The sequence below is a fragment of the Mirounga angustirostris genome, unplaced genomic scaffold (genome assembly GCF_029215605.1).
Source record: "Mirounga angustirostris isolate CCGP_5_RB_7025 unplaced genomic scaffold, mMirAng1.0.hap1 SCAF_3, whole genome shotgun sequence".
Taxonomy (NCBI): Eukaryota; Metazoa; Chordata; class Mammalia; order Carnivora; family Phocidae; genus Mirounga; species Mirounga angustirostris.
In genome coordinates this window covers 157,833,794-157,861,160 of record NW_026991711.1, presented here as the reverse complement: position 1 = coordinate 157,861,160, position 27,367 = coordinate 157,833,794, and the positions used below count along the sequence as shown (strand labels likewise).

Sequence of the window (27,367 nt, the reverse complement as noted above, 5' to 3'; positions counted from 1 at the left end):
TTTCTCCTTGTAAGCACTGCCTTCCCACAGGTCTGTCCCTGTGGCCAGACCATCCTGGCCATCTCCTTTGAATCAAGGCCATGACCCATCTCCCCATGTAATGCTAGTGTGCTGACAACAGTCTGGAGATGCTGCTGGCTGCTTTGACCTCTCCAAAAAGCCATGCCTGTGGACCGGAAAGACTCCCATGCCCTCTCTGGACATCGCTGTAGACTTACAAGTTGGGATGAGATCTGAAAGAGAACCCATCTCTTGTCCTCAGTGATCAAGGAGCTTGTTTCAGAGCATTCTTGGCTGACCTGGCATCTTGCTTGTGGCTCAGGTGGGGTCCAGGGGCCCAAAATGATGAGCTATAGTGGCTATAATATATAGCCCATTATATATAATGATAAAGCTAACACTGATTGAGTGTTCACCCTGTGCCAGGCATTTGGGTAAACACTCCACATAAACCCATGAGAAAGAGGTGCTATTGTCACCTCCATTTCAAAGATGGGGAAACTGAGGCAGGGAGGTTGTCACTTCCATCAGGATACATGGCAGGTATGTTGAGGAACAGGGATTGAAACACAGCTAGTCTAACATCAGAGACTGAAATTTCAACCACTACCCTTACGGATGCATTCTCTGGATGAACAATGGCATGTTAAAAAAAATTTTTTTTCAAAAGATTTATTTATTGGTCAGAGAGAGAGAGAGAGAGCGCGCACAAGCAGGGGGAGTGGCAGGGAGAGGGAGAAGCAGGCTTTCCGCCGAGCAGGAAGCTCGATGCAGGGCTCGATCCCAGGACCCTGGGATCATGACCTGAGCCGAAGGCAGACGCTTAACCGACTGAGCCACCCAGGCGCCCCTAAAAAATGTTTTTTAACTTGAATTTTATTTACTTTAAGAGTCACTTATATCTAGACTAGAGTCACCCCTGTAGAAGGATGATTTGGCATTCTCTTCTCTCAGCTGACAATTCTTTGCATTCATTACGTGTGAGAACTGTGAGTTCTTCCATTTGACATTTCAAAAAATGCCCTTAGGGAGAAGAATAGGAAGCTCCTTTCTTTCCTCCTGTTTGTTGGCTTCCTTCTGGGAAAAATCCAGAGGCTCACATCCCTAGACCTGGTGTCTGTCCTCCAGAGTGGGTCACTGCACAACAGGACTCTGAACGCTGGTCCCACGTGGGGACATCAGTTGGCTCCCTAAACCAACAGAGCATGCTACTGAGGAACATTCTTTGTGTTTATTTGTTTTGTGAAATCACCCTGGTGTTTGGACTTTGTATGATATTTCTCTGCTTCCCTGGCTGTTCTCTATTCAGGGTTATTCTTTATAATAACTTTTTCCAGAATCATTCAGCATTGGTAAGACAATTGCCAAAAAAGAACAAAAAAAGAAAGAAACAAAAAAACCAAACACACACACACACACACACACCTCTTTTATTTTTGTAGGTAGTGAGCAAAGACTGCCTCTGCTGTTCAGTCACGTTGTTTGTTGTCTGAAGCTGGGTTGTCGCAGCCAGAGAGGGAAAGAACTGAATGAAGAAACAACGTGATGGCAGAAGGCATTTGATCCAGCCATTTGCACTAGGCCACTGCCTCAGATGCTGTCCAGCAGGTTACAAGAGTTCAAAAATGATGTTTTCTTCACAGAAGCTTTAAAAATAGAGTTTGAAAAGGAAGAGTCCAGTGATAGGTTAGGATGATTCATTGTGAGATTTTTGACCTTTTGGCTCACGAATCTTCCGAGGCAATTTAATAAGATGACCATTTTTGTTTGTGCAGGAAAAACTAACTTCAGATGAATGCTTAGATAATGCTGCATAAATTATCCCTTCTGACATGCTTTGCATACTTCTAAACTCATAAATGTTAATTTCCCTCATTAATTGTCAATAATCAATTAGTATCATTTGACTTGCAAGCTTCAAATGAGTAGTAAAGATATTTAATTTGCATGCCAGGCAAATCTTAAAGATTTTCAAGTGAAAATGGAAAGGTTTGGGGAATAACTATAAATGGAAATTCATTCATCTAGAGGTTCTACTTTTTTAAAAAAAAGATTTTATTTATTTATTTGACAGAGATATAGAGAGAGAGCACAAGTAGGCAGAGCGGCAGGCAGAGGGAGAGGGAGAAGCAGGCTGTCCGCTGAGCAGGAAGCCTGACACGGGGCTCGATCCCAGGACTCTGGGATCATGACCTGAGCCGAAGGCAGCCGCTTAACCGACTGAGCCACCCAGGTGCCCTAGAGGTCCTACTTTAATATAAAACATATTTCTGAATAACAAATACAGTCTCTCTTTTATTTTTCCACTAGTTATGATGTTTTTCTGAAATATATTTTAAGTGACAACAAAAGCATATGTTGAAGATAATTAAATGTATTTTTACAGTTTTAAACTGACTTATGAGGGGCGCCTGGGTGACTCAGTCGGTTCAGCATCTGACTCTTGATTTCGGCTCAGGTCGTGATCTCAGGGTCGTGGGTTCAAGTCCCTGTTTCGGGGGAGCCCTGCACTAGGCTCTGCACTGGGCATGGAGCCTGCTTAAGATTCTCTCTCTCCCTCTCTCTCTGTCCCTCTCCCCATTTGCATGCTCTCCCTCTCTCTCTAAAAACAAATAAATAAATAAAATGTTAAACTGACTTATGAAATAGTAGTAACAACAAGAAGAAACTTTATTAGCTCAGCCCCTTACCCTTTCTAACATTTTTCACTCTTTTCTTTCCCCGACCCAATTTTTGCATATTTGGGGCTGATAAACATAGAGGTTCTAACACTTCTTAAGAAGGTTTGGTGCCTTGGGGCGCCTGGGTGGCTCAGTTGGTTAAGCGACTGCCTTCGGCTCAGGTCATGATCCCAGAGTCCTGGGATCGAGTCCCACATCAGGCTCCCGGCTCGGCAGGGAGCCTGTTTCTCCCTCTGACCCTCTCCTCTCTCATGCTGTTTCTCTCTCGCTCGCTCTCTAATAAATAAATAAAATCTTAAAAAAAAAAAAAAGAAGGTTTGGTGCCTCTTGACTGGGAAGGACATGGAGTGTTACAGTGTTTGTCCAGGGCAGAGGTTTCCTTGGAGTCTGGGGATCTGCCTCCCACATCTCCCAGGATCAGTCCTGGGGGTGGACCATTTAGGCCAACCACTGTGGGCAGTTCGTAGACAGATACATGGACCCTGGATTATTCTGCAGTATCCATGGAAACAGTATTGCAAATAGTTTACGTGTGTCAGTTTCTTTATTGTCAGGATGTGGGGGAAGCCTTTCTAATCTCAATGCAAAATCTAAATATAATAATAGAAAAGGTATGAATTCCAAAAATAGGTTTTTTTCAGACTACAAGAACAAAGAAAAATGAAGATGTAGGGGGGAAATATTTGTAATATGTATTACTGATAAATGGTGAATCTCTTAAATATTTTAAGAGCCCTTGAAAATCAAGGAATAAAAGACCACACACACACACACACACAGAAAAGTGGTCATGAACAAATAGTGCATGGAAAAAGATAAACAAGTAGTCCTTCAGTATATTAAAAGATGCTCAATTTCCTTAATATGAGAAATGCAAATGAAAACTATACTGAAATATTACTCTCACCTATCACATGGCAGGTATTCAAAGGCTTGACTAGGCTGTGAGGAAAACACACTCTCATACATTGCTCATGTGAGCAGCAAAATGGCACAGGACCTACAGGTGGTAATGTGGCAAAATTGAACAAAACCACATACTCATTTCTTTGACCTAGAAATCCCCTTTCTAGGAATTTACCCTGAAGATACACCCAACAAATAGGAAACAGTATATGCATGAGGTTATTCACTGCAGCATTCCTGATGATAGCAAAATGATATTTACTACCTAAATGCTTATCCATACCAGACTGGTGTACTTAACTAGTATCTCCATGCAATGGAAAGCAGTAAAGTTGTACAAAAATGAAGAAGACCTCCAAGAAGTGATTTTTAGGAGTGAATTCCAGGATATATTGTTAAATAAAAAAAGAAAAAGAAAGCAGGGTAGTTTGTGTGTTTATTTTTAAAAGATTATTTATTTATTGGTCAGAGAGAGAGAGAACGAGCACGCACAAGCAGGGAGAGTGGCAGGCAGATGGAGAGGGAGAAGCAGGCTTCCCATTGAGCAGGGAGCCTGATGGGGGACTCGATCCCAAGATCCTGGCATCACGACCTGAGCTGAAGGCAGACGCTGAACCAACTGAGCCACCCAGGCATCCCACTGTGTGTTTATTTTTACAAAGAGAAACACAGAAAGCATATACCAAAACTAATGAAAATGATTATTGTAGAATGTAGTTGAGAACGAAGTAGAAGGGATGGAAATGAGAGTGAGCCTTAAAAATATATATATAATTTTGACTTCTGGGACGTGAATTTTTTACATATTAATAAAATAAAGCCAAAAGCTGGTAAAAAATTTGAAAACAAACAGAATCAAATGAATCTCAACTATGTATCCAGTTAATAATACAAGCATACAGAATAAAGAATTCAGGTAACTTTTGAACAAAGTACTCCCTATTTATGCTAAAATCCTTGCTGGAAAATTTGTTGGGAAATAGGATATTTGCACAGCCTCAAAGTACCACCCACAAGTTGTTTGTTAATTACAAAAGGGAAAAGACATTTGCAATGGCAAGTGCTGGTGGGCATCACCTTAACTAAATAATCAAGCCCCTTTTCTTATTGTGGTAAAATATATATAACATAAAAAGTTACTGTTTTAACTGTATTTAAGTGTACAGTTCACTGGCACTAAGTACACTCTCATTTTGTGTAAACAACACCACTGGTCGATTCTAGAACTTTTTCATCTTCCGAAACTGAAACTGTACGCGTTGCAAGTTATCAAAATTGGCATCATCCGGTGGACTAACCTGACCTTATGTGTATGTTGTGGAGAGGCAGTGGGAAGTGCACATCAGCTCTGCGGTAGTCTTGCCAAAATGTTCTGAATCGAACAGAGAAAGTAATCAGACAACTCTAGAATGCAGGACATTCCACCCCACTCCTGGCTTGACCTCCAAAGATATCAATGACATGAGACATGGATGGATGGATGGATGGATGGATAGATAGATAGATAGATAGATAGATAGATAGATAGATAGATAGACAGATAGAGAAAAGGCACGAGGATTATTTTACATTAAAAAACTGAAGGGACATGACAAACCAAATGGTAGCAGAATCTTTTGTTGGGTCCTGGATTTAAAAAACTAACAGCCAGGGCGCCTGGGTGGCTCAGTTGGTTAAGCGACTGCCTTCGGCTCAGGTCATGATCTTGGAGTCCCGGGATCGAGTCCCACATTGGGCTCCCCGCTCAGCAGGGGGTCTGCTTCTCCCTCTGACCCTCCTCCCTCTCATGTACTCTCTCTCTCATTCTCTCTCTCAAATAAATAAATAAAATCTTAAAAAAAAAAAAAACTAACAGCCATGGTGCATATTTTGGGGATAATTGGAGAAATTGGAATATGTTGTATATTACATAAAATTATGATATCAACATTAAATTTCTTTTTTTAAAAGATTTTATTTATTTATTTGACAGAGAGAGAGACACAGCAAGAGAGGGAACACAAGCAGGGGGAGTGGGAGAGGGAGAAGCAGGCTTCCTGCCGAGCAGGGAGCCTGATGGGGGCTCGATCCCAGGACCCTGGGATCATCACCTGAGCTGAAGGCAGACGCTTAACGACTGAGCCACCCAGGCACCCCTAAATTTCTTGAGTATACTAATAGAATTGTAGTTATGTGGGAGAATGTCTTTGTTCTTAGGGGTAAAATGTCATGATGTCTAACTTATTTTTAAATGTTTAAATAGACCAGGGCGCCTGCGTGGTTCATTCGGTTAAACGTCTGCCTTTAGCCTAGGTCATGATCCCAGGGTCCTGGGATCGAGTCTTGCATTGGGCTCCTTGCTCAGCAGGAAGCCTGCTTCTCCCTCTGCCTGCAGCTCCCCCTGCTTGTGCCCTCTCACTCTCTCTCTGACAAATAAATAAAAAAAAATCTTTTTAAAAGTGGTTAAATAGACCAACTGTATTTATATATATATATTTATGAAAAGGGGAGAGAAAGAAAGAAATGTAGTAAAATAAAAAGTTGGGAAAAAGAAGTAAAATAAGACAAAATAAGATGAAAATACTATATAATTAAAAGGACTGTTGATTAATATGGTAGTTTTTATAAATATAGATACTTCCAGTTCATAGTTATATATTTACTCATTTTACTCATGTTTTAAACCAAATAATCAAACTACATAAAGTATTTTCTTGAACTTTCTATTCTCTTTGGTTCTGATGCTTTAGTATAAAGTTTATGTAGGTCTTTAATCAAGCAGGTAAAATTAAAATTGGGTATATCTTCAGAATTGCATTTTATGGGGTTTGATAACTTTGTCCCTTCAGAGCAGGAATTTAGTTGTGAGATTTTAGATCCTTAAATAAGACAATATGGAAAGACTTCTCAAAAGCATTTCTAACAGACTTCGCTCTATGCAGACTTACCACTACTACTTCAGATGGTGCCCTGTCCCCTGGAAAGGCATTCTTGTACTTGGATCAGAGATGTACAGAGAGGGGGAAGAAGTCAACATTCGGACAACATGAGACACTGGCATAGAATGTAGTATCTGAATCCGCCGGAATCCTTATGTTATCCTGTATTAAAACATCTCTTTCAGGCGGTGAAATTGACTGTGTGGATAAGGATGGCAACACTCCTCTCCATGTGGCTGCAAGATACGGTCATGAGCTTTTGATTAACACCTTAATAACCAGCGGAGCTGACACAGCCAAGTAGGTTACTGCAAAAATACGGTAGAATAATTGCCACATGTGGGAATACTGCCAAGGGGATCTGCCATGTAGTAGACAGTTTCGATTAATCTAGGTTGAGGTGGATCTGTACCGTTATGCTAAATACAAATTAAATTTGCACTAAATTAAGTGACTTTTAGTGACAGATGCAAGGAAGAACCAATTTTATTTTCAGCTATATTAGAGAGAGGACTATTCCAGTGGTTTTACTTAAGGAGACTTGAACTCTATTCCTAACTCTACTTTCTAATACTCTGTTCTTTCCAGTGTTTAGTATTGGTTAAGCAGGAAGAATAAGACATAATTGGGCAAATTCAGAATTTATTCAGGGTGCTTGCTCAGTTTTGATGATAGAATTAGGGGGTACCGCTGAGTAAATCTGCTACATAGGGAAGGGGGACTGACTTCATTTTACACTTCAATTCCACAAGAATATAAGCATTTGAACAAGTCGGTCATAGTGCTGGGTGCTATGGGAAATTTCAGAAATAAGTCACCTGGTCGGTACCTTTAAGGAGCTAATAATTTTGTTAGAGGCCCAAGGCCCTCTTAAGACAAAGAACCATGGAAGAGAGTATATACTAAAATATAAAATAAATATATAAATATCTATATAAATATAAATAAAATCCTAAATGAGGCAGGACTTAAGTGGCAAAGCATTCAGGGTAGACAGTATATGCCATTGAGTGTAGACAGGTAGGAGAGAGCTCAAAGGTGGCCAGAGTTTCCAGAAAAGCCTTCAAGCAGAAGGTGAGTTTTGGGCAGGCTTTGAAGGATGACAATTACTTGAGTAGAGCAGGGGTGGCAGACGTCCTGAGCAGGGAGGAAAGCAGGAACAAGAGTTGAAAGAGTACAATTCCAGGATGCTCTGCCCTGGGTAGTATCATGGGTGGTTGGGAGCTCAGGCTTTCATGGGCGCTACATGGGCTCCAATCCAAGCTACCTTGCCTGTGAGCTGTGTGACCTTGAGCCTGTTGCTAAAGCTCTCTGTGCTTCGGTTTCCTCATTTCAAAAATGGGAGTAATAACAGTACTTGCCCATAGGCGTGTTATGAGGATTAAAGGATTTAATTACTAGTAAAGCTCTCTGATATAGGTAAAGATAGATGTATGAGTTCTATAAATTATTGCCTAACATTATTAAACAAGATAATCCATGTTAAAAGCTCTTTGAAGAATGCCTACCACAGAGGACGCTATCAACAACTATTATTTTATTACTTAATAATATGTAGTAGAACCAAATTCAAGAGAGCCGTAAATAACTGAATAAAGAGTGTAGCTTTGATCACAGAGACTGTGGGTAATAAAAACTAAGTTTTCAGGAGAACAATATAAGAGCACTGTAGCATTAGGAATTCTATTTTATTTGCCAAGGTTGTGCAACAGAATTGAAAATCTTGCTTGAGAATAAGCCAAAATTTAAATGGTCCATGGAAGGCACTGGTGGGTTCCAGCAACCTCCTAGGGCCCCAGTCTAGTGGCGGGAACAAGATCCAGAGCAGACGATTCAAGTATTGTGAGGTTTGTACCACACTGTGGGAACATTCAGGGAGACACTGACTCTGTGGGTTTCACAAAAGAGGTGAGATTTCAGCAAAAAGAAGGACCGGTAGGAGTTTGTCCAGTAAACAAAACTGTGTGAGGTAAAAAAGATAGAGGGAAAGCAAGGAAGACATTCCAGGAAAAGAGAACAGTATTTACAAAGGCACAAACATGTGAATGTGTTGAAAGCAGATTGCCAAGCCTGGATCATCTGATGTGTGTGGAGAAATGGAAAGAAATGAGGTGGGAAGGCAGGAAGAGCCACATCATGAAGGACCTTGCATGTCCCGCTAAGGAGTTGAATTCTGTTCTGAGGCATTTGGAAGCTGTTAAAGAATTATAAGTGGATGTAGGGAATGTTGTGTCTCATGATCCCATTTGTGGGTGAGAAAGATCACTCTGACAATAGCCCACACGTGAGGGGGATGGTCCAGAGCAGGGACATGTGGTGGCCTCTTGCAAATGTCCAGGAAGGAGAAGATGAGGACTTGGACTCAGGACCAGGCTGGGGGTGGAAAGAGAGGGTCACACTGACAAACAGTAAGAGCAGTGGGCTGTCTCCTTTCAGAAGAAAGGAATCCACTTACAGTCAAAGAACCTTTTTGACTGGGCTATTGCAAGTTAAAAGAAGCATCTCAGTCTTGTGGAAAGAGCACTGTCCTAAGATTCAGGGAGCTCTTTTTGGATTCTGTGTTCCCCACCAGAACATGGCTACTCAAAGCCAGAGTCAAATATCTAGGCACATCCACTTCACCGGTGATATGTTAATATTTTCAGTGGTAGTTTTCTTTCATCTCAGGGCCACTTGGGGAGTTTTAACCAAACATCCACGAATTTCTTTCTTTCTTTTTTTTTTTTTAAGATTTTATTTACTTATTTGACAGAGAGATAGAGCAGCAGGCAGAGGGAGAGGGAGAAGCAGGCTCTCCGCTGAGCAGGGAGCCCGATGTGGGACTCGATCCCAGGACTCTGGGATCATGACCTGAGCCGAAGGCAGCCGCCCAACAGACTGAGCCACCCAGGCGCCCCAAACAACCACGAATTTCTGATTTTCTTTCAGATTTGGATCCACTTGAGTGAGAAATGGGGCCCACTACTTACTTAAAATTTCCCTAAACACATTTGCTCAGTAAGCACAAGGTTCATTTCTTTGTAATTATTTTGCCTTCAGTTTATGCGAGCACACATGTGGCAAAAGTGCCTTAGAGAAGGCATTGTTGTTCAAGTAGCCTTTCCTTCCACTGCCTGTGCTGTGTCCTGGGGATGCCGCGAGGCAAACATTGTCCCAGCCTCAAGGAGCCACATCTGGTTATGTCACAGCGTATCTGGGGATAAGAATGCTCCCTGCAGTAAACAGTGGTTCATTAGGCCGCACTCACGCACGCACGTGTGTGTGTGTGTGTGTGTGTGTGTGTAGTACATGGGGAGGGAAATCACCTGAGGGGAAATGTCAAGATGGGGGAAGGAAAGTTGGAGAAGATTAACTTTGCTAAGAGCCCTCAGAAAATCACTGTTCTCTGGGTTTCTTGTAGATCCATGTGGAGTAGCTTAGTAAAGAGGAGAAAAGTAGGACTTTTCCCTCTATTAATAAGTAAACAAATAGCATTTATGAAAATAACCCATCCTCATTCATTAACAATATGACCAAATATATTTTAAAAGATCTCTGTATGACAAGTGTTATGGTCATTACTTTCTTATGAATTTGTTTGAATCTCATTCTCGGGCCCGATGAAATGTTTTTGATATTCTTCTTCCTTCTCTGGGCTTTAAGTCAGAGCACTTTCTGCAGCTTCTCAGTGCTCATGCAACTTCATGTGGTGCCAAAGCCCTCTGGTTTTTCTTCTTTAGCTTTTTTTAGGTTTGAGACACTTGTCTCTGGGATTTTAATTTGCCTTCTACCTTACTGATTCTGCCTCAACTGCAGCAAAATTAGGGGTATTATAGTTATGCAGGTAACTAGTTCTGCCATCTGTTCATTCACTGAATGTTTGCTGAAGGTCTGTGACGTCTCACCCGCTGCATCAGCTTCTGGGGGCAGCGTTAGTTTCTGGGGGCTGTGTCAGCTTCTGGGGTTGTAGGAGTCCCTGCCCTCAAGGAATTTATAATTCACTGGGGGCAAGAATTAAACAAGCAGTTATAATCATGCATGCAAAGTGTGATGCAAGAATCACTGGGTACCACTGGATACAGAACGTATGTTGGACATAGCAGGGCTGGGGCGAGGGGGCTTCTGGGAAGAGCAGTGCTTAATGGAGACTGCAGGGTTAATAGCAATTAGTTAGGTCATGGTACTGAGAGACTTGCAGATCCCAGGTATAGACTTAAGTTATTTTTATTAGAGTGTTACTTGAATATGTATAAATGTGAAACTTGATAGAGACTCCTTAGGGTTTGCCTCTCCTATATCAGTAAGTCAAAAAAAAAAAAAAATTACAGCATACATGCAAACAGCAGTCAGTGTTCCCAGGTTAACAGTAGCAGCAGATGTTTATGAGTGCTTACCTGTGCTAGGCACTAACTCTCAGGAATTATATTTAATTGTCACAGCGACCCCGTGGGTGAGTGACACGATGATCGCCATCTTATAAGTGAAGTAAGTGAGGCACAGAGAGGTTCACTTACTTGCCTGAGGTCACAGAGCTTCTGAGGGGGTGGAAATGAGACTCCATCCTCAGCCATCTGGATCTGGAGGCGAGGCTCCTCAGCGAGAGGCTTGCTGCCTCTCTATGTAGTGGATGGTGCGATTGTGCACCATTTGCCAAAACTAAATCACCATTTTCGTGGGGTTATTGTCCTGGTGGCCGAGCTGCTGTCTTGTTAGAGGTCAGTACATGCTGCAGGACTAGAAGTTTTGCAGTGGCTTCGACACAATAGAGGGCCAGTGGTCTCATCACAGAGCACAAACGCCAACTACTGCCGAATTCGGTGCATCTAGAAGGCTAAGCATACTGCATTGTCACTGGCCCTTCCCAGCTTCAGGCATCATTTGTCTGTTACATCCACCTTTTTTGTGTTCTTATTGGCCCCTGCCAATTTACCAGTAGTTCCGCATGACACCAGTGTGATCCCAAGTACAGACACGGGCGCTGACATACGGCAGAAGTCTGTCATGAGAAGGTGGTTGTTGAGATGAGCCAAAATATGCTTTTATACCACTTGCTTTAGGTTATCATCAAAAGGAAAAGACAGTTTAGAAATTCCCACAGAGAACTCTTGAAAGCCCGAAGGTATTTCCAGTGGCCCCCAGAGATGCACTAACTAGTTTGAGAAAGGCTATGAGAAGCTGGGCAGAAAAATGAGTTTCTTGTACCAAACAAAGCCTGGGGCAGGATAGAGCCTTGGCTTCTCCAGGAGGAAGGGGCAGAAGTCCACTGAGTCTAGAATACTGGTTGATTAAGCAACAGCTAGATCCAGAAGTGGCTTGTAAGCCACATTAGAGTGTTTGGTCTTGATTCAAAAGAAACCACTGAAAGTGTCAGTAGGTTGCAAACAGCAAGGACCAGCCTCATTGTTGTCAGTTATACCCAAATGCCTCTACCTTAGGGGTGTGTGATACTCAGAATGACCTAGATAAAATTAATAGGAAACTGATCTTTTGATTTGGGTTGATCAGTCAAGTAAGAATCATCAAATCATTTGATGATCAAAAATCATCAAATGTTTTCATTTCACCTGCTCAGTGGACAAAACTAAACCAATCCACCTTCCCTAGGAGACTTGTGAGATAAGTACTATAAAGAATTTTGAAATGTAGAAAGATAGGAATGCTAGCAGATCACAATTTATTCTTGGCTTTTTAAGAATCACAAAGCTGATTTTAAGGAATCACAGCCTGATTACAACTTCAAAACTTACAGACCGCTGATTATGCAACTAAGCTAATAATAATTTCAAGGGCAGTACTAATACTAACTTGTATGGTAAAGGCTTATCATGGTCCAGACCTTCTGTTAGCACCTGGGTGCATTATTAATTAGTTCTTACAATTGCTCTGTAAGATGACACTGTTTTGATCTTTATTTTCTGGATGAGGGAACCATTACATACTTGCCAAAGATCAAATAGCTAGCAAGTGTCAAAATTAGGACTCAAACCCAAGATTTCTGACCCCATCACCTTAACTCAGTGTTTTTTTAGCATACAGCCTCAGAGAAGGCTCTAGAAAGCATTGGAGGTGGGAAGGAACAGCCCTCTCTGATGCCAAGGGGAAAGCTTAAAAGAACTGATGTTCTCATAGTGCACAAGCCCTTTCCTTACCTCTGATAGCTGTCTACAATTTATTCTGACCTCATTTATTCTGAAATAACTGGGTAGGAGATGCCAGCTAACAGCTAAATAAGAAATAGCTAATACAAATGTGTCCCATTAATTTTATGACTGGTCAAATGTAGCATTTTAGCTGGAATTGGTCTCCTCTTTCCTGTAATTTATGCATTGTTAAGTTTAGTGTTATCTGACGTCTTTATTTCTTGATCTTCTGTGATGTATAAAATAAGATAAAATAAGAGTGATGCTTCTTATTTGCCTAAGACAGCCAAACCCTAATTTTCCTGCTAAAGGTTTTATGACTCTTCCTTTATAAGCAGTCTTACTTTATAATAATAGAGGAGTAATTTTATTTTGAAATACATGAATCATTTCTGAAGTGATCCAGAGATTCTGAATTTGACTTTTATTTTCTTTCCAATCTCAGCCTGATATTTCGTTTTCCTGTTTGAACCATAGTATCATATTCAAGTTCAAATGCAGTGGTACTTGAGTCTAAATTAGTATGTTTTCAAACCTACATTGAGGTAGTGATTTTTTATTAACTATTGAATAAAATATATATATTAAACAGAATTTTGCTAGACCTTTTAGAATAGTTTTACCCCTCTTCTCAAGTTTATAAGTAACAGAAACAGAAGAGAGAATTAGCTAATGTAGAGTATGATGAATTACTTGAATATAATGATGTTAAGTGGCAAAGTTGATTAGAAATATTAATAATGAAGTTTATGGAATATGTTACAATGCTGTTGCTGATATACTATCACTTACACTTTTTATGTTTTTCCTAATTGATTTCTTATAGAATTTGATGCTATTTTCTCTAATTCATTTGCTTGTATTATTGTATATAAAGATATGTATTTTTGTATCTTTATAAAATATATTATTATATTGTGTATATATACATATATGCATGTATATGTATATACATATAATATGTATGTAATACATAACATTTTAATATATTTTACGTGTTATGTATTTGTACACATATATATTTTTATTAAAGTTATATTTAAAGAATGGGGAAGACTCAAAGAAATCTTGGGAAATCCAACCCAATTCCAGGCACATTCTTTCAGGAACTTAAAACCATCCTGGAAAATACTGTTTTTCTCTTGCAAATGTCCAGAGATACTAATATAATCACATTTTTGCCTTACTTGCCCTAAACAAATAAAGTGGCTAGGTACAGTCTCATTGGCTTAAAATTCCATTTAGTAAGGTGCTTTTAAAACATGTTATACATTTTAAAAAATCACAGCATCAAGAGGACAATATAAATATAGCAGCACAGATAGAAAATCTTCTCTCCCATCCCCCAATGCCCGCTTCCTTTCCGTGAACATCAAGGTTGTCACTGGTGCAATTGCTTTTCAGAATTTTTTTTGTAAATGATGAGAGAGGCAATTACAAGCAGTTCTCCTCTGCATGACACTGCCCGGAAGACAAGCAAATTGCACCTCTTGATGGATGCCAGCTATTATATACAGTGGGTTGGAAATCTCCATATAGGGAAAGGAAAACGAACAGAGGGGAGACTGAACAAAAACACCAATACACAGAAGTTTTCATGGAAAGAGAGAGGTGGTTAATTGTTGGCCAACTCAGATTTGGCAGAACGCTGAATACCATGAAATAGCTGTGAATATGTATATACTTTCACACATTCACACACATCATAATAACTTTTGAGATAGCAAATAAAAGTCATGTATCTGAAACCTAACCAACTCAAACCATATGTGTTTCTTAATGAGTTACAGAGTCTGAAAACGGGCAACTTTGTGCCAGGGAAGAAACTTGGGTCATTAATGCTGCAGGTGTAAATACACGTACTTACTTGTGTTATGCAGAGGATTTGCAGAAATTGAAATAACGTTATTTGACTATGATGAGATGTTCTGAGAAATGAGCACTAACATTATAAATTCTTATAAGAACACTGGAACCTCTCGATGATGCTGTTTGTTAGGAACAACAGTTCAGCACACGGCTTCGGGTCCTTGTGTGAGGAGAGGCGATGGGCAAGAGGAAGATTTTATTTTAAAGGAAAAAGCACGGCTGTCAGAAGGGACACTGCCTGTCCCTTAAGGGATCATCCTGGGGACTGTGTTATGATGGGGTATCAGTCTAAAAAGTCCTTTTCTAGACTCTTTCTGTAATACTGTTAGGGAAAGTATGCTAGATTTATGAAACGTATGCAAGATAATGTGTGTTGCTCCAGCACATTTTCGTGACTGGTGTCCTGAGGTGGGTTAATAGGCAGTATAGAAGTCTGTTAGGAAGATGAAGTTGTACCCGCAAAAGGTAAACATTGGTTTTTATTCGCATGCAACTTTTTTTTTCGATAATACAGCCATTATTAACTCTTAGCAAAGTACTTGGCACATAATAGGTCAATAGTATTTCTTTATCAATTCAAGGAACGAACAGGTCACTGAATAAAACAGGTTGCTGACATAAAACTACTCAGTTGAAAGAAAAAAAGGTAAATTAATCTTAAATGTAGAGTCACCCTTTATAGGAAACATTACCTTAAAAAGATACATTCCTATTGTTAGGGGTTTTTAATTCTGGTCTAGGTTTAGGATTTTATTATGTTAAGGTGGAAAATGATTGCATAATTATTTCCTGAGTGGAGGAATTACAAAATTGTTTCAGGCAAAGATCCTGAAGCTAGGTGTTGTGGATTTAATTTTCATCAGAAAACTTCCAGAAACATTGTTGTCCTTCTGCATGTATCTTGAGATCTGTTACTGTGAGCCACTGTTTTTTTCCTCCTCAGGTGTGGAATCCATAGCATGTTCCCCCTACATTTAGCTGCCCTAAATGCTCACTCTGACTGCTGCAGAAAACTCTTATCATCGGGTAAGTAACCCCATTACCACAGATGAGGCTTAATGTGTCCTGTAAGTGAGCCACATGGCTCTAGGTGTCTGGTCAGAGTAAGTGGCTGCCCGTGCTTCCTGTCATTCATTACCTGATCTGGGGACAGCTCCCAGCAGTCCTTGGTGTTGTTGCTGTTTGAGTGTCAGTATTCCTGCCCCAAGATGAGAGTCTTGTCTGTTTTTCAAGTTAAAGCTTGGATGAGCCAGAGTGAGAGACAGGCAGGGGGATGGCCATAGCTTACTGGAAGTTTGTCGGAATCAGGGAAAATACCTTTGAGGCTTAAAAGGGTGGATTTAACAGTTAATATTTTCAACAAAGGAAAAAAGGCCAAAGCCCCCACATTTTGACAGTAGAAATGTCACATTACCTTCCTCCTCTGTGGGCTCTGATAAATCCCTATAGTGTGATCCCCTCCAACTAGGTTTAATTTTTATTTTTTAAATGTGGGTCTGTTTGGAACCAAGAAATTCTTCCTGGTTTGGAGCTTTGCTAATCTTTCTTATCACTGCTTCTGCCAACCTCCATGTATTAAGAAGTTCCTGGCTTTCAAAGGTGATAGAGGTCTGCAAGGCAAAGATTGTTTATGAATTAATTCAACAGACATCCCAGAGGCATTTTTTTTTTTTCCTTTTAAGTGCTTTACCTGTGGTTGATTCTGCCTTCACCGCTTTTGGCATGTTTAAAAATAATCCCTGCATGAAAGCATGTTTCCCGAATCTTAAACCAGCTGAAAGCTAATAATACACATAAGAAAATATCTACTCCAGCATGTTAAGATTACTCCTTTGCTGTCCATGTTTTCTCCATGTGTTCTGTCTGCCTGTCTATTGCCCTACTTATCTCAAATTGGTTTCATAAATTTCTATCCTGGGATTGAAATATGGGGCTGTTGTTCACCCAGGGCTGAATGTGAAAATAAATTCTTCTAGACTTCATGGTTCTTCTATAAAATTGCCAAGCTTGAGCAGTTACCATTCGTTTCCATGACAACCTCTTTCTGACTACAATTGCTTGCGTTCTGGTTTTTCTACTAACTGATTTTTCTGTCTCTGCAATGTTTCTTGTGGTTTAACTAGGACAAAAGTATAGCATAGTATCCTTGTTTAGTAATGAGCACGTGCTGTCTGCAGGCTTTGAAATAGACACCCCAGATAAATTTGGAAGAACGTGCCTTCATGCTGCTGCTGCAGGAGGGTGAGTAGTTAGCAATTTCAGTTCTTGTTTCATGACTTAACTCCTAATTTCTCTTACTTGGCTTAAGTTGTCTGTGAATCAAAAGCAATTTCCTTAGTAAGATGGGTAAGAATCATTTCTACCAATACCAAATAACACTTTTGCACTTCCATATTAATTGTATGTTTGTTCTTCCTAAGAAAAATTTTTAGCCCATCTCATATAGAAAATAGTATTCTTTGTTTTCTCTTCTCTCTTTCCCTTTTTTTTTAATTGTAGGTCTTCAGCCTATAGAATATGTATCTACTTGATATGCACTCTACCAAAAGAAAATAATTTGAGATTTGTTCCTAAGTTTTTCCTTTTTTGTCGCTGGTAGGTGGAGGATGATCAAGGGAATCCAAGATTGAGTTAGTTCATGTTTATTTACAGCTATTTTTGTCTTTATTTCAAAACCGATTTTTAAGTACGTAAATGGTTAAAGGGGACTGAAGGTCAAGAAAACCCAAGGCATAGGCAAGAAGCGATTTAATCCTTGCCTTTTTGTTTCAAGTTGTAAAGAGCATTTTTCATCAGATAGTCTTTTTCATATCAGTGGTGAGAGTAAGGCTCTGATCAATATGTTGTTGATATATGACCCGACATTGACCAAACATGGCCTCTCTCGGATGACCTTGTTTGGGTAAGGTGTTAGTTCTTAATCAGTTTGCTAGTCCTCAGGGAACAGCAGTGCTTCTCCATTTGTCATCTGTACATTTTCAAAGGCATTACCTTTTTATCAGAGGTGGGTTGACTGTGAAGCTTTAGGGCCCTTATTTGCATGGGTCCCTTCCGAAATCTTGTATTTAGTTTTATATTCATAATTGTGTGTTATTTTTTAAATGGATCTCCTTCTCCCCAACCCCTCTCTCCAAATCAAATGAGCTTCATAAGTCACACAACTGGATCTGCCTCTGCCTTTGATCCTTTGGTTTTATTCAGTAAGAGACAGGTGCTTTTATATCAACTGGCATGCGACACCAACACATAATGGTCTCAGAAAGTTCTTATATTTTATGACTGAAACAGCGGGTTCTCTGAGAAAAGTGGCTACAAAGAGTGAATGGGGGTAGGGGGAGCCCTGCTCGGGTTCCTCATTAATGAGATCATTTTTCATATTTAAATGATAATAAAACAATAAATCCTAGACGACTACTCAGCACTCCAAGTTTAGAACAAGGTGATTTTCTCTTTTTATGCCGACATTTAAAAAAAGTATCAGACCTTGGCAACACACCATTCTGGATTCACATCTGAAACTCCTATTACAATTAATATTTAGCGACATGCCTTTCAATAGGAAAATTCACTTCAGTGGGTCCTTTTTCTCTACTAAACATGATTTATTGCTTCTGCGAATGACAAAGAAGCTTTGGAAGATCACTATGCTCCATTACATCATTTTCGGCCTTTTATTTTTTGTACATTTATTTACCTGTATTACAAAGACAGGGAAATGCAGCTGTTTTATTTCCCATTATGGAGAGTCTGGGTTGAAAATGGTTATCACGGTGAATTCATTCTCCTGTGATAAAAGGTAATGCTTCTCCATTCTGGCTCATTGTTTAGAGGTGACATGAAATCATCATAGGTGTAAGGGGTTGTTTCCCAAACTCTTGATGGTTTTAAAGGAGAATCTTGGGATACACGATGAAACCATCACTAAAAGGTTTAACCATGTAATAATCATTAAATACCTTGGTCATGGAATTGAAAATGTTCCATCAAGCTCTTTGATGGATTGATTTATTATTAGCTTGGGAAAAGGAATTTCAGGAACCTCAGATCCTTGCAATACCGTATTCCTCTAAGATGTTCAGGTTGGTTTTGCGTTAGCAGAATTTAAAGCTGGAGCTATCATTTCATCTTGGCCTGCACTTTGCCAAAAACAGCTCTTTCTGAAGATAGCCCAGCAATTGACCTCTACCATCTTAATGATGTTTTTTTTCCCTGTCTTTCTAGTAATGTGGAATGTATAAAACTCTTGCAGAGCAGCGGAGCGGATTTCCATAAAAAGGACAAGTGTGGGAGGTATGTAAACAGGGAATTCTGCTTCAAGTGCCTCAGTTAACAGGGGTGGGGAGCAGTCCATCTGGAAATCACGTTATAGTGAAATGGTAAACAGGGAAGCTAGCTGGGGAGATTCCATCCTCAGAAGGAAATCCCTTTTTGTAGCGAAACACCAACAAAGCAGGCACAAGCCCCAAGACAAGCATCTCCTCTCATGGCTTCTGTTAGAAGGGCCAGTTGTGTCTTGCCTTCTTCCGGTTTTGTTCCCATCGCATCTCTCTACCCCTCCCCTCCACGTGCACCCTGGCTCTTGGAGTTGCGACAGATTTCTTCTCTTACCAACCTACCTAGGCTAACGCCTACTCACCCTTCCAGATTTATATCAAATAACCCCTCCCGCCCCCGCTGCATGGGTGCCCCTCCTCTCTGCTCCCCTGGGACCCTCCCTACTCCACAACTGGAGCACACATCACACTGTTCTAGTGGACCAGTAAAAAAGCCCATTCATTGACTGTAAAATATAAAAGAGTGGCCTTGAAAATTAATAAATAGTTCATGAGATAAAGTTATTTTATTTCTAGTATTCCATTTGATTATTATTCCCTAACTATTGGCTAGTTTCTGCAGTGACTTACTCTTGGCAAGGTGCATGTATTTCCTGTTACCCACTTGGTTTTTCATAATAACTCTATGAGATAAATGGGAATGCTTCCTATCCTTTTTAATAGATGAAGAAATTGATCTTGGAGAAACTAAATGAGTTATACCTGTAAAAAATTTACGTGTACATGTAAAATTCCAGGAATTTTAGATCTAGACTAGATGTTAGGGGGCAGCTGCTCATGGGTCATTACTGAAGTAAGGACAAGGAAGCCCAGACCCAGAGAGGGGATGTGATTTGGTGCAGCTTACAGATCTGCCTGGACTAGAACCCAGGGCTTCTGATTCCTTGGATATTGTTCTTCCCTCTAGTCTGTATCCCTACCGCCAAGAGACTTGTAGTTCAATGGAGAAGATGAGACAATACCAAGAGCTAAAGTCAAGGCAATGTGGGATGAGAGCTCATGAGAGACCCAGACAGGAGCTGCACAATCTCAGACAAAAGGGAAAGAAACTTCTGGGACTTAAGAAGCTTTGGGATTTTGATGGGTAGAAGTGGTTCAGGAGAGGACATTCCAGGGAAGAAAACAACATGGGGATAGGCAGGGGAGATGTGGACATGACTGGAGAGACCTCAGGTGATCCCATTTGGATGCAGTGATGGGTTCATATAGGGGGGATAGAGAAACTTCATGAAGGTAGTTTGGGCTCAGCTTAGAAAGGTCTTTGATTCCAGACTAAGGAATCAAGGCTTTTCTCAGTAGAGAGGACCAGTGGTTTTAGAACAGAATGTCCTATGTGGGTATTGGACCTTAGAAAATCCAGTTCTTCACTCATACCAACTAGAAATTAGATAGAAGTTTGATTAGAGCTAAGGAGGCCAATAGGGATGGTATTGCAATAGTCCAGAAGAGCTAGTGTAGACCTACACCAGGGTAGGCACTAGGAATGGAAAGAAAAGATAGATCCCAGGTAGGTGGCCTCAGCTCCAAGTTATAAAGTCAAAGGAAGGCATGTCCCTTGGCTTCCACACTCTGAGAGCTAAAGAGCTTCCGCACTCCTAGGAATACTGCTGTCAGTGCTAATGCAGATGATGGCGGCGGCGGGGGGGTGGGGTGGGTGTGTGTCTTTTTCAGATGAATGAAGTAATAAATTGCTGTCTGTTTTTCAGGACGCCTTTGCACTATGCAGCTGCAAATTGTCATTTCCACTGTATTGAGACATTAGTGACCACAGGGGCCAACGTTAATGAAACAGATGACTGGGGACGCACAGCTTTGCACTATGCTGCTGCATCCGACATGGATAGAAAGTAAAAACAGCCTTGCTCAAATTTCCTTTGGGGGTATGACTGGGGAGGGGGAGGGTTTGCTAAGTTTTCTTCACGCTGCCTCCTTGAAGCTGTGAATGAAGAATATCTCTCATCCAGACCCAGAGGAGTTAGAATTGCCTCATCCCTAACCCCGGTTTTCCCATTCTGCTCTCTTTATGTTTGATTATTACATGTCACTGCTCCATTGTTTCTCTTCTCCGGTCGTTGGGTTGAATGCTAAGTGGGGCTGTCAAGCTCAGGTTTTCAGTTCATCCAAAATCGCTTGTAATTTATTTTGTCATATCCTACAGTTTTCATCATCACCACTTAAATGCTTCATTTGCCCTCAGACTTACATTTGCTAATAAATTCGTTGCATGGCAGAAGTATCCATCTATGTATAATCCCAATAGCCTTCAAATGCAGTGTCAGTATGTGCAGAATTGGTACTGTTGTTCCAAACTGGGCATGAATGCTCTTTCAGGAGCTGAAGGGGAGGAGGTTGGATGCCCTGGACATGTTTGGATTCTAGGTGCCTAGGAATAGAAAGCAGAAATAAATGAACCAGTTCAGGTGGGAAAGGAGGGAGAGGTGCCTACCTACAGCTTATGAGATTGTTCTCAAAGACTCGAGGACCGAGGACTCCTTCATAGGAATGCTTTTTGGTGACCCTGTTTGGAGAACTATTGACTTACTTGCTGTGCTGTGCTATGGAATTGATTCTGGGTCAGGGCTAAATTCTTTTCTTATATAGCAGTGGCTTTCACATATTTTACAGTGACCCACAGTAAGAAATACATTTTACATCATGACCCAGCATACACACTCAAATAGGTATGTTTTAAATATATATGTAAAAAGGCAGCAAAAATTTTGTAAGACCATATTTACTTTTAGTATGTATGATGCATTCTGATATTTTCTTCTACTATTTTGTTAAAAAAAAAAAAGGCAACAAAATACTGCAACCCACTAAATTGATTTCACAATTCCATAGTGGATTATGATCCATATTTCCAGTTTGGAAAACACTGTTCATATTATATGATATTGGCGAGTCTGATGTAGCTGCACTCAGGATCTCATAGGCACATCTTTTTAGGGGAGACCTCCTTCCAGTTGCCCTCACTCAGAGGAAACGACATTTATTAGTTATTAATTCAACAAATGTTTATTGAGCATCTACTCCGTAGCAGGCTCTATGCTGTTCACTTAGAATAGAATGGGGGAACAAGTACACTTCATGTGTTAAGAGCTATAAAAAGGAATCCTAGGTGATGAAGAATTGCTCTGGCAGTTGAGGGGTGACTAGAACCCCATTCCTGGATAAATGAGATGCTTAACTGATAAGGAGGCAGCAAGGAGTGTGATAGGAGTCAGGGAAGTTTAAGCTCCATCACCTCCTATTTACTTGGGGAGTTTAGGATATTTATGGAAGGGTGGGCAACTTGGTGTCTTACTCTCTGATACCTGGGCAGAAGTTCTAGGAAAGTCATGTTCTCAGTTGGGTTCTGTGGAAGAGAACAGATTTACTGGATGGCCTTTCAGAGAACCACATACGTCCTCAGTGAAAAAAATCAGTAGTGCTTATGTCTTTTGGGTTGCAGGAAAAGTCGTTGAGATATAAGCTGTATCAAAATCATTAGCAACTTTGCCATGAAAGCAAATAATTGTAATTTTTTTTTCTTTCCCTTATGCTGAGAAGTAAGACTATCTTAGGAAATGCCCATGAAAATTCAGAAGAACTTGAAAGAGCCAGAGAGCTGAAGGAAAAGGAAGCCGCATTGTAAGTTTCTGCTTAGCTGAAAGCACAAGAGGTGGTTACTGATACTTGTCTGCTCTTCTGGGTTGCTACACAGGCCAGCCTTACTATTGGGGGGCTTTATTTGGGTTCTTGAGGAAGTGATATGGGCTTGCCTTTAGTGAAGAAGAAATGATTCTTTTAATATTCCTTCAGTTATGCTATTTTCACACAAGGAACTCTTCCTAAAATTGGAAACTTTACTGAGACCATCACTGTGATGGGTCAGCAGTTTCTAGGAGTAGGTGTCTTAAATATCATTTTTGACTCTGCCATATATTATCATATGCCTCAGGGGACATATTAAGCCTCCTCCCAGGGCCTTAGGCTCTCCTTTAATGACTTGGGGGGTAACTATTTAGCAGGTTCTAGAAATAAATGTTCTGAGAATCCAGTGTGAAATACAATGGTGGTGCTCTCCCACACACACACCAGCTCACAAACAGCCCCCTGCTCCTGCCGACAGCTGCCCCCTTCCCCGCCTCATCCCACCGGCCTCTCTCTGGCTTTTGATAGAGACTCAGCCCGGACTGTGACAAGAGCCAGGAGTCACTGCCATCACCCAGGGGTGCTGACGCGCAGGAAGCTCTATGCTTTGTCCTCTGACAGTCCTCCCTGTGCGACAAGGCACCGTGCGAAGGTCGTGCTCTGCCCAGAGCAGTGCCCAGTATGTTGCGGGGAGTTCAGTAACTTAAATAAATGAACAAATGAATGAGTGCTGCCCACACTCTGTGTCCTGCTCTGTGAGACCTAGGGGGTGGAGTGCTCTAGGAATCTGCACACACACAGTTCTTAGCGTGTTTATTCTCTTCTCCCGCTGTCAGAGGAACCAATTTCTCTGTGACCTGAAGGCTTGTGTCCCCTCTGGGGTCGTCCCACTGCCCACTGGGCTCTCCTCCCATGTCTAGACCATGGAGGGAGGGGGGGTTAGAGAGTGTGGCTCTGGTACAGGCTGTGGGACGTAACTTTGGCTGTCACTGGGCTGGGGACAGGACACATAGTAAAGCAGAATGACCACGGTTTTGCCCTGATATTCCAAACTTAATGATATTCAAAGGCTGTAGAATCTTAAGGCACCTCAGCAAATGCCCCCTTCTCCAGCGAAATGGCAGCTTGTCCTGTGCCAGAGTAGTCCTCTTAACAGCTGATACAGAGGGAAAAAGGACAAGCAGGCGAAAGTGCCTGAAAGCGCTTTCATGCAGAGGCTGCACCTATCATCCAAATGCATTCCTGATTTAAAGTGCATGTCTTGATTTTGCAGCTTAGGTTCCAAAATTGCTAGCCATGGCCTCTTAGGAGAAAAGACAAGCATCCCCAGTTAAAACTGGAATTTCTTTCCCCTTAGAAACAATCTGGAGAATATTCAAATTCTATAGTACTGTTGTTTTTTCTAAGAGTGCTGTTGGTAGTATAGCTCAGCTCTATCCTCGGGTAAATAACTCTTTGGAAGCAAGTCCAAGTGTTTTCCAAATTACGTATTAAATTCACCAACTGATTTTTAGAGTGTAATTCTTTCAGAAGCTGGGGACTGTGTGTCCACTAGAATGCTATTCCTATTGAATGATTTTATTTCAGGAGCCAAATTCTGCTTAAAATGAGTCAGACCTGGGATCCTGTCCATGGGCATTTAATTACCAAAAAAAAAAAAAAAAAAAAAACTTCCTTTTAAGGTGCAAGTTACCAAAGACTGCATGATATCAGAACTCCAATATTAGTTTGATTTATTATGGAGCATTTTATGGATAAATCATGCGACATGTAGATATTTGGTTTAAAAAATTAATGTCTTTCATCAGTTTTTCTAGAAATTAAAACGTGTTTTAACTATGTTTATGTGTGATTTATTTACTCCTTTGCCTTATGCCAAAAGATAGGTGAGTGTCATTTTAAAGTGTTTGAGTCACAGGATGGTGTATGGAAGTGTTGAATCACTATATTGCACACTGAAACTAATATTACACTGCATGTTAACTAACTGGAATTAAAATAAAAACTTAAATAAAAAATAAATAAAAACAAAACCAAAAATAAAGTGTTTGACTAAACTATAGAAACTTCCCCTTGGAAGATCTTATTTAATGTACACACATCTATTGTATATTTTAAATATGATTTGAGTATTTGAGAATTTTGATTTGAGTATGAAATTGAATCTGCTTGACCTTATAAAGGACATGTTTGTCCCACTGCCACAGATAGAAAACTAAGATTATGGAGTGGTGCTCCCGCCTAGTTATTCCCTCTCTGGCCAGCAGGGTTGTACCACTTGTAAGAGGCCTGGAGGAGAACTCCATACATCCCTGGACACCCGTGTCCTGGAGTTGGAGGCATTTCAGCAAACGTGGAACTCCTTCCTCCAACCTACTGTAAAGATTGTGGCTTTTCCAGAAAAATTACAACTCTGTCAGAAGAGGCTTTCTAAGCTTATTATTTATTATTTTATTCTAGTCTATACACAATGATGCAATTTAAGCCTCTATGTTCAAATGTGGTTACAGAATTAATACGTTATGTTTTAAATATTTGCCCATTCCTTTAATCTTTTTATTATTCTTAAGTTCTTTTCTTGTTGTTATTTTTTTATTCTTTCTAGCTTTCATTTTCCAACCTTTTGATTGACGGTAAAGTCTCCAATAGCAAAGCTAAAAGTACACCCCCCCCCCTTGTTACAATGGACTGACCACTTCTTTGTTAAATTTGAGACTTCATTTTTTGAATGTGGAGCTCTAAAACTCATTATTCAGTAATTTTTTTTTAAGGTTTTATTTCTTTATTTGAGAGAGAGAGACAGAGATAGCGACACAGAGCACAAGCAGGGAGGAGAGGGAGAAGCAGGCTTCCCGCCAAGCGGGGAACCTAACGCGGGGTTCGATCCCAGGACCCTGGGATCATGACCTGAGCCAAAGGCAGAAGTTTAACTCTGCTTAACCTGCTGAGCCACCTATTCAGGTGCCCCTATTCAGTAATCTTGATGACAGGTTCTGTGCACTGGGTGTTATACACAAATAATGAATCATGGAACACCACGTCAAAAAATATTGAAGTACTGTATGGTGACTAACATAACAAGATGAATCACTGAACTCTACCTCTGAAACTAATAATACACTATATTGCTAATTAATTGAACTTAAAATTAAAAAAAGGAACCCCCCAAAAAATAAGGTAAAAAGGAAAAAAACCTTAATTATTCTTTATTATGCTAATTGAAATAGGTCAGACAGAGAAAGATAAATATCATAAGATTTCACTTATATGTGGAATCTAAAAAACAAAACAAAGGAGCGAACAAAACCAGACCGAGACTCCTAAGTACAGAGAACAAACTGGTGGTTGCTGGGGGGGGGGGGGGGGGGGGTGGAGGGATGGGCGAAATTGGTGAAGGGCATTAGGCGTCCACACTTCCAGCTGTAAGATACATAAGTCATGGAGATGAAAAGTACAGCACAGGGAATACTGTCAATAATATTGTAATAACATTGTGTGGTGCCAGAAGGTGACTACCTTTACAGTGGTGAGCATCGCATCATGTATAGAATGGTGAAATCACTGTGTTGTACACCTGAAACTAATAAAACATTGTACATCAGCTATAAAAAGAAAACCCAAAACATTCTGTTATCAATGCAGGAGGAGACAAATGGATTATTGTAACAGAACAGAGGCCATACATGAACCCGTGTGTGGATAAATATGCAATATTGATCATGACATTAAAACAACTCAGTGAGGAGGGGAGAGTCATGGATAATCTCTTTTCCCCCCTCTCAATAAACCTAACCACCCTCTTGTCCCTGAAACCTTTCCTGAATTCTAGAATGGCTATTTTAAGCTGAAATAAAGATGGAAACACACACACGTGTAAAACTTCAGTGCATAAACTGTCATTGCCATAGGATTTTTAAAGAAACACTTAAATTCACGAAGTGCTTTGTGGAACATTCATAATAGGAAAATGCATTCGTTATTGCTTTTGGTCTAGAGATGTTTTCTAAAATAGCACCTCATCTTTATACTTACAGATGTCTAGAGTTCCTGCTTCAAAATGATGCAAATCCATCTATCCGGGACAAGCAAGGCTACAATAGCATACATTATGCTGCTGCCTATGGGCACAGACAGTGTCTGGAATTGGTGAGTCGTTCTGTCTTGTTTTATTTTCTCTAACACACACACACACACACACACACGAACCCTGCAGATGCTGGTCGTAATCTCTCACAAATGCTCTCATTGCCTAATTAAGTCCTCACTAGAAATTGCCTTGAAGATATTCTGTGGTAAGTAATTAAGTTGTTTTACTTCACAGTATGTAGACCTTGTTCCATTTCTGTCCATCCTAATCTCACAGCTGACTGGCAGTTGCTTCGTTTCCATATTAACTTGGACTAGGAATGTTTGACTGCTGTACGGACAGTTTGTATTTTAAAGAGAATTTGGATGTATCAAATAAGCTCAGTATATTTTTCGAAGTCACACTGATCACCCTAATATTCAATAACAGTGTTGTAAGAGGACTTACATCCCCGTTAGGGATAAGTTTGTCATGGTCCCACATTTGTAGTTTAGGCAAAGAAATTGGCAAGGGCACATCAGCAGAATTTTTTTCTCTCTCTCTCTCTCTCTTTTTTTTTTTATTATGTTATGTTAGTCACCATACATTACATCATTAGTTTTTGATGCAGTGTTCCATGATTCATTGTTTGCGTGTAACACCCAGTGCTCCATTCGATACATGCCCTCTTTAATACCCATCACCAGGCTAACCCATCCCCCCACCCCCCTCCCCTCTAGAACCCTGAGTTTGTTTCTCAGAGTCCATGGTCTCTCATGGTTCATCTCCCCCTCCAATTTCCCCCCCTTCATTTTTCCCTTCCTACTATCTTCTTTTT

The 27,367-nt window shown here is 40.4% G+C and overlaps 1 protein-coding gene across 8 annotated transcripts in view; it reads left to right on the top strand.

Annotated features, from left to right (window-relative positions):
* ANKRD44 (ankyrin repeat domain 44) overlaps window positions 1-27,367 on the top strand; it is a 319,631-nt gene that overhangs the window by 199,180 nt on the left and 93,084 nt on the right. For 5 of the 8 annotated variants that reach the window (XM_064586861.1, XM_045868304.3, XM_045868305.3 and 2 more), the window contains exons 10-16: window positions 6,691-6,805; window positions 15,437-15,519; window positions 16,671-16,734; window positions 18,715-18,783; window positions 20,534-20,674; window positions 22,377-22,460; window positions 26,498-26,609. In XM_064586861.1, the coding sequence (XP_064442931.1) occupies window positions 6,691-6,805; window positions 15,437-15,519; window positions 16,671-16,734; window positions 18,715-18,783; window positions 20,534-20,674; window positions 22,377-22,460; window positions 26,498-26,609 (668 nt within the window). The remainder of the gene's footprint in view (window positions 1-6,690; window positions 6,806-15,436; window positions 15,520-16,670; window positions 16,735-18,714; window positions 18,784-20,533; window positions 20,675-22,376; window positions 22,461-26,497; window positions 26,610-27,367) is intronic. The other 3 variants (XM_045868301.3, XM_045868303.3, XM_045868306.3) reach the window with 1 other exon arrangement.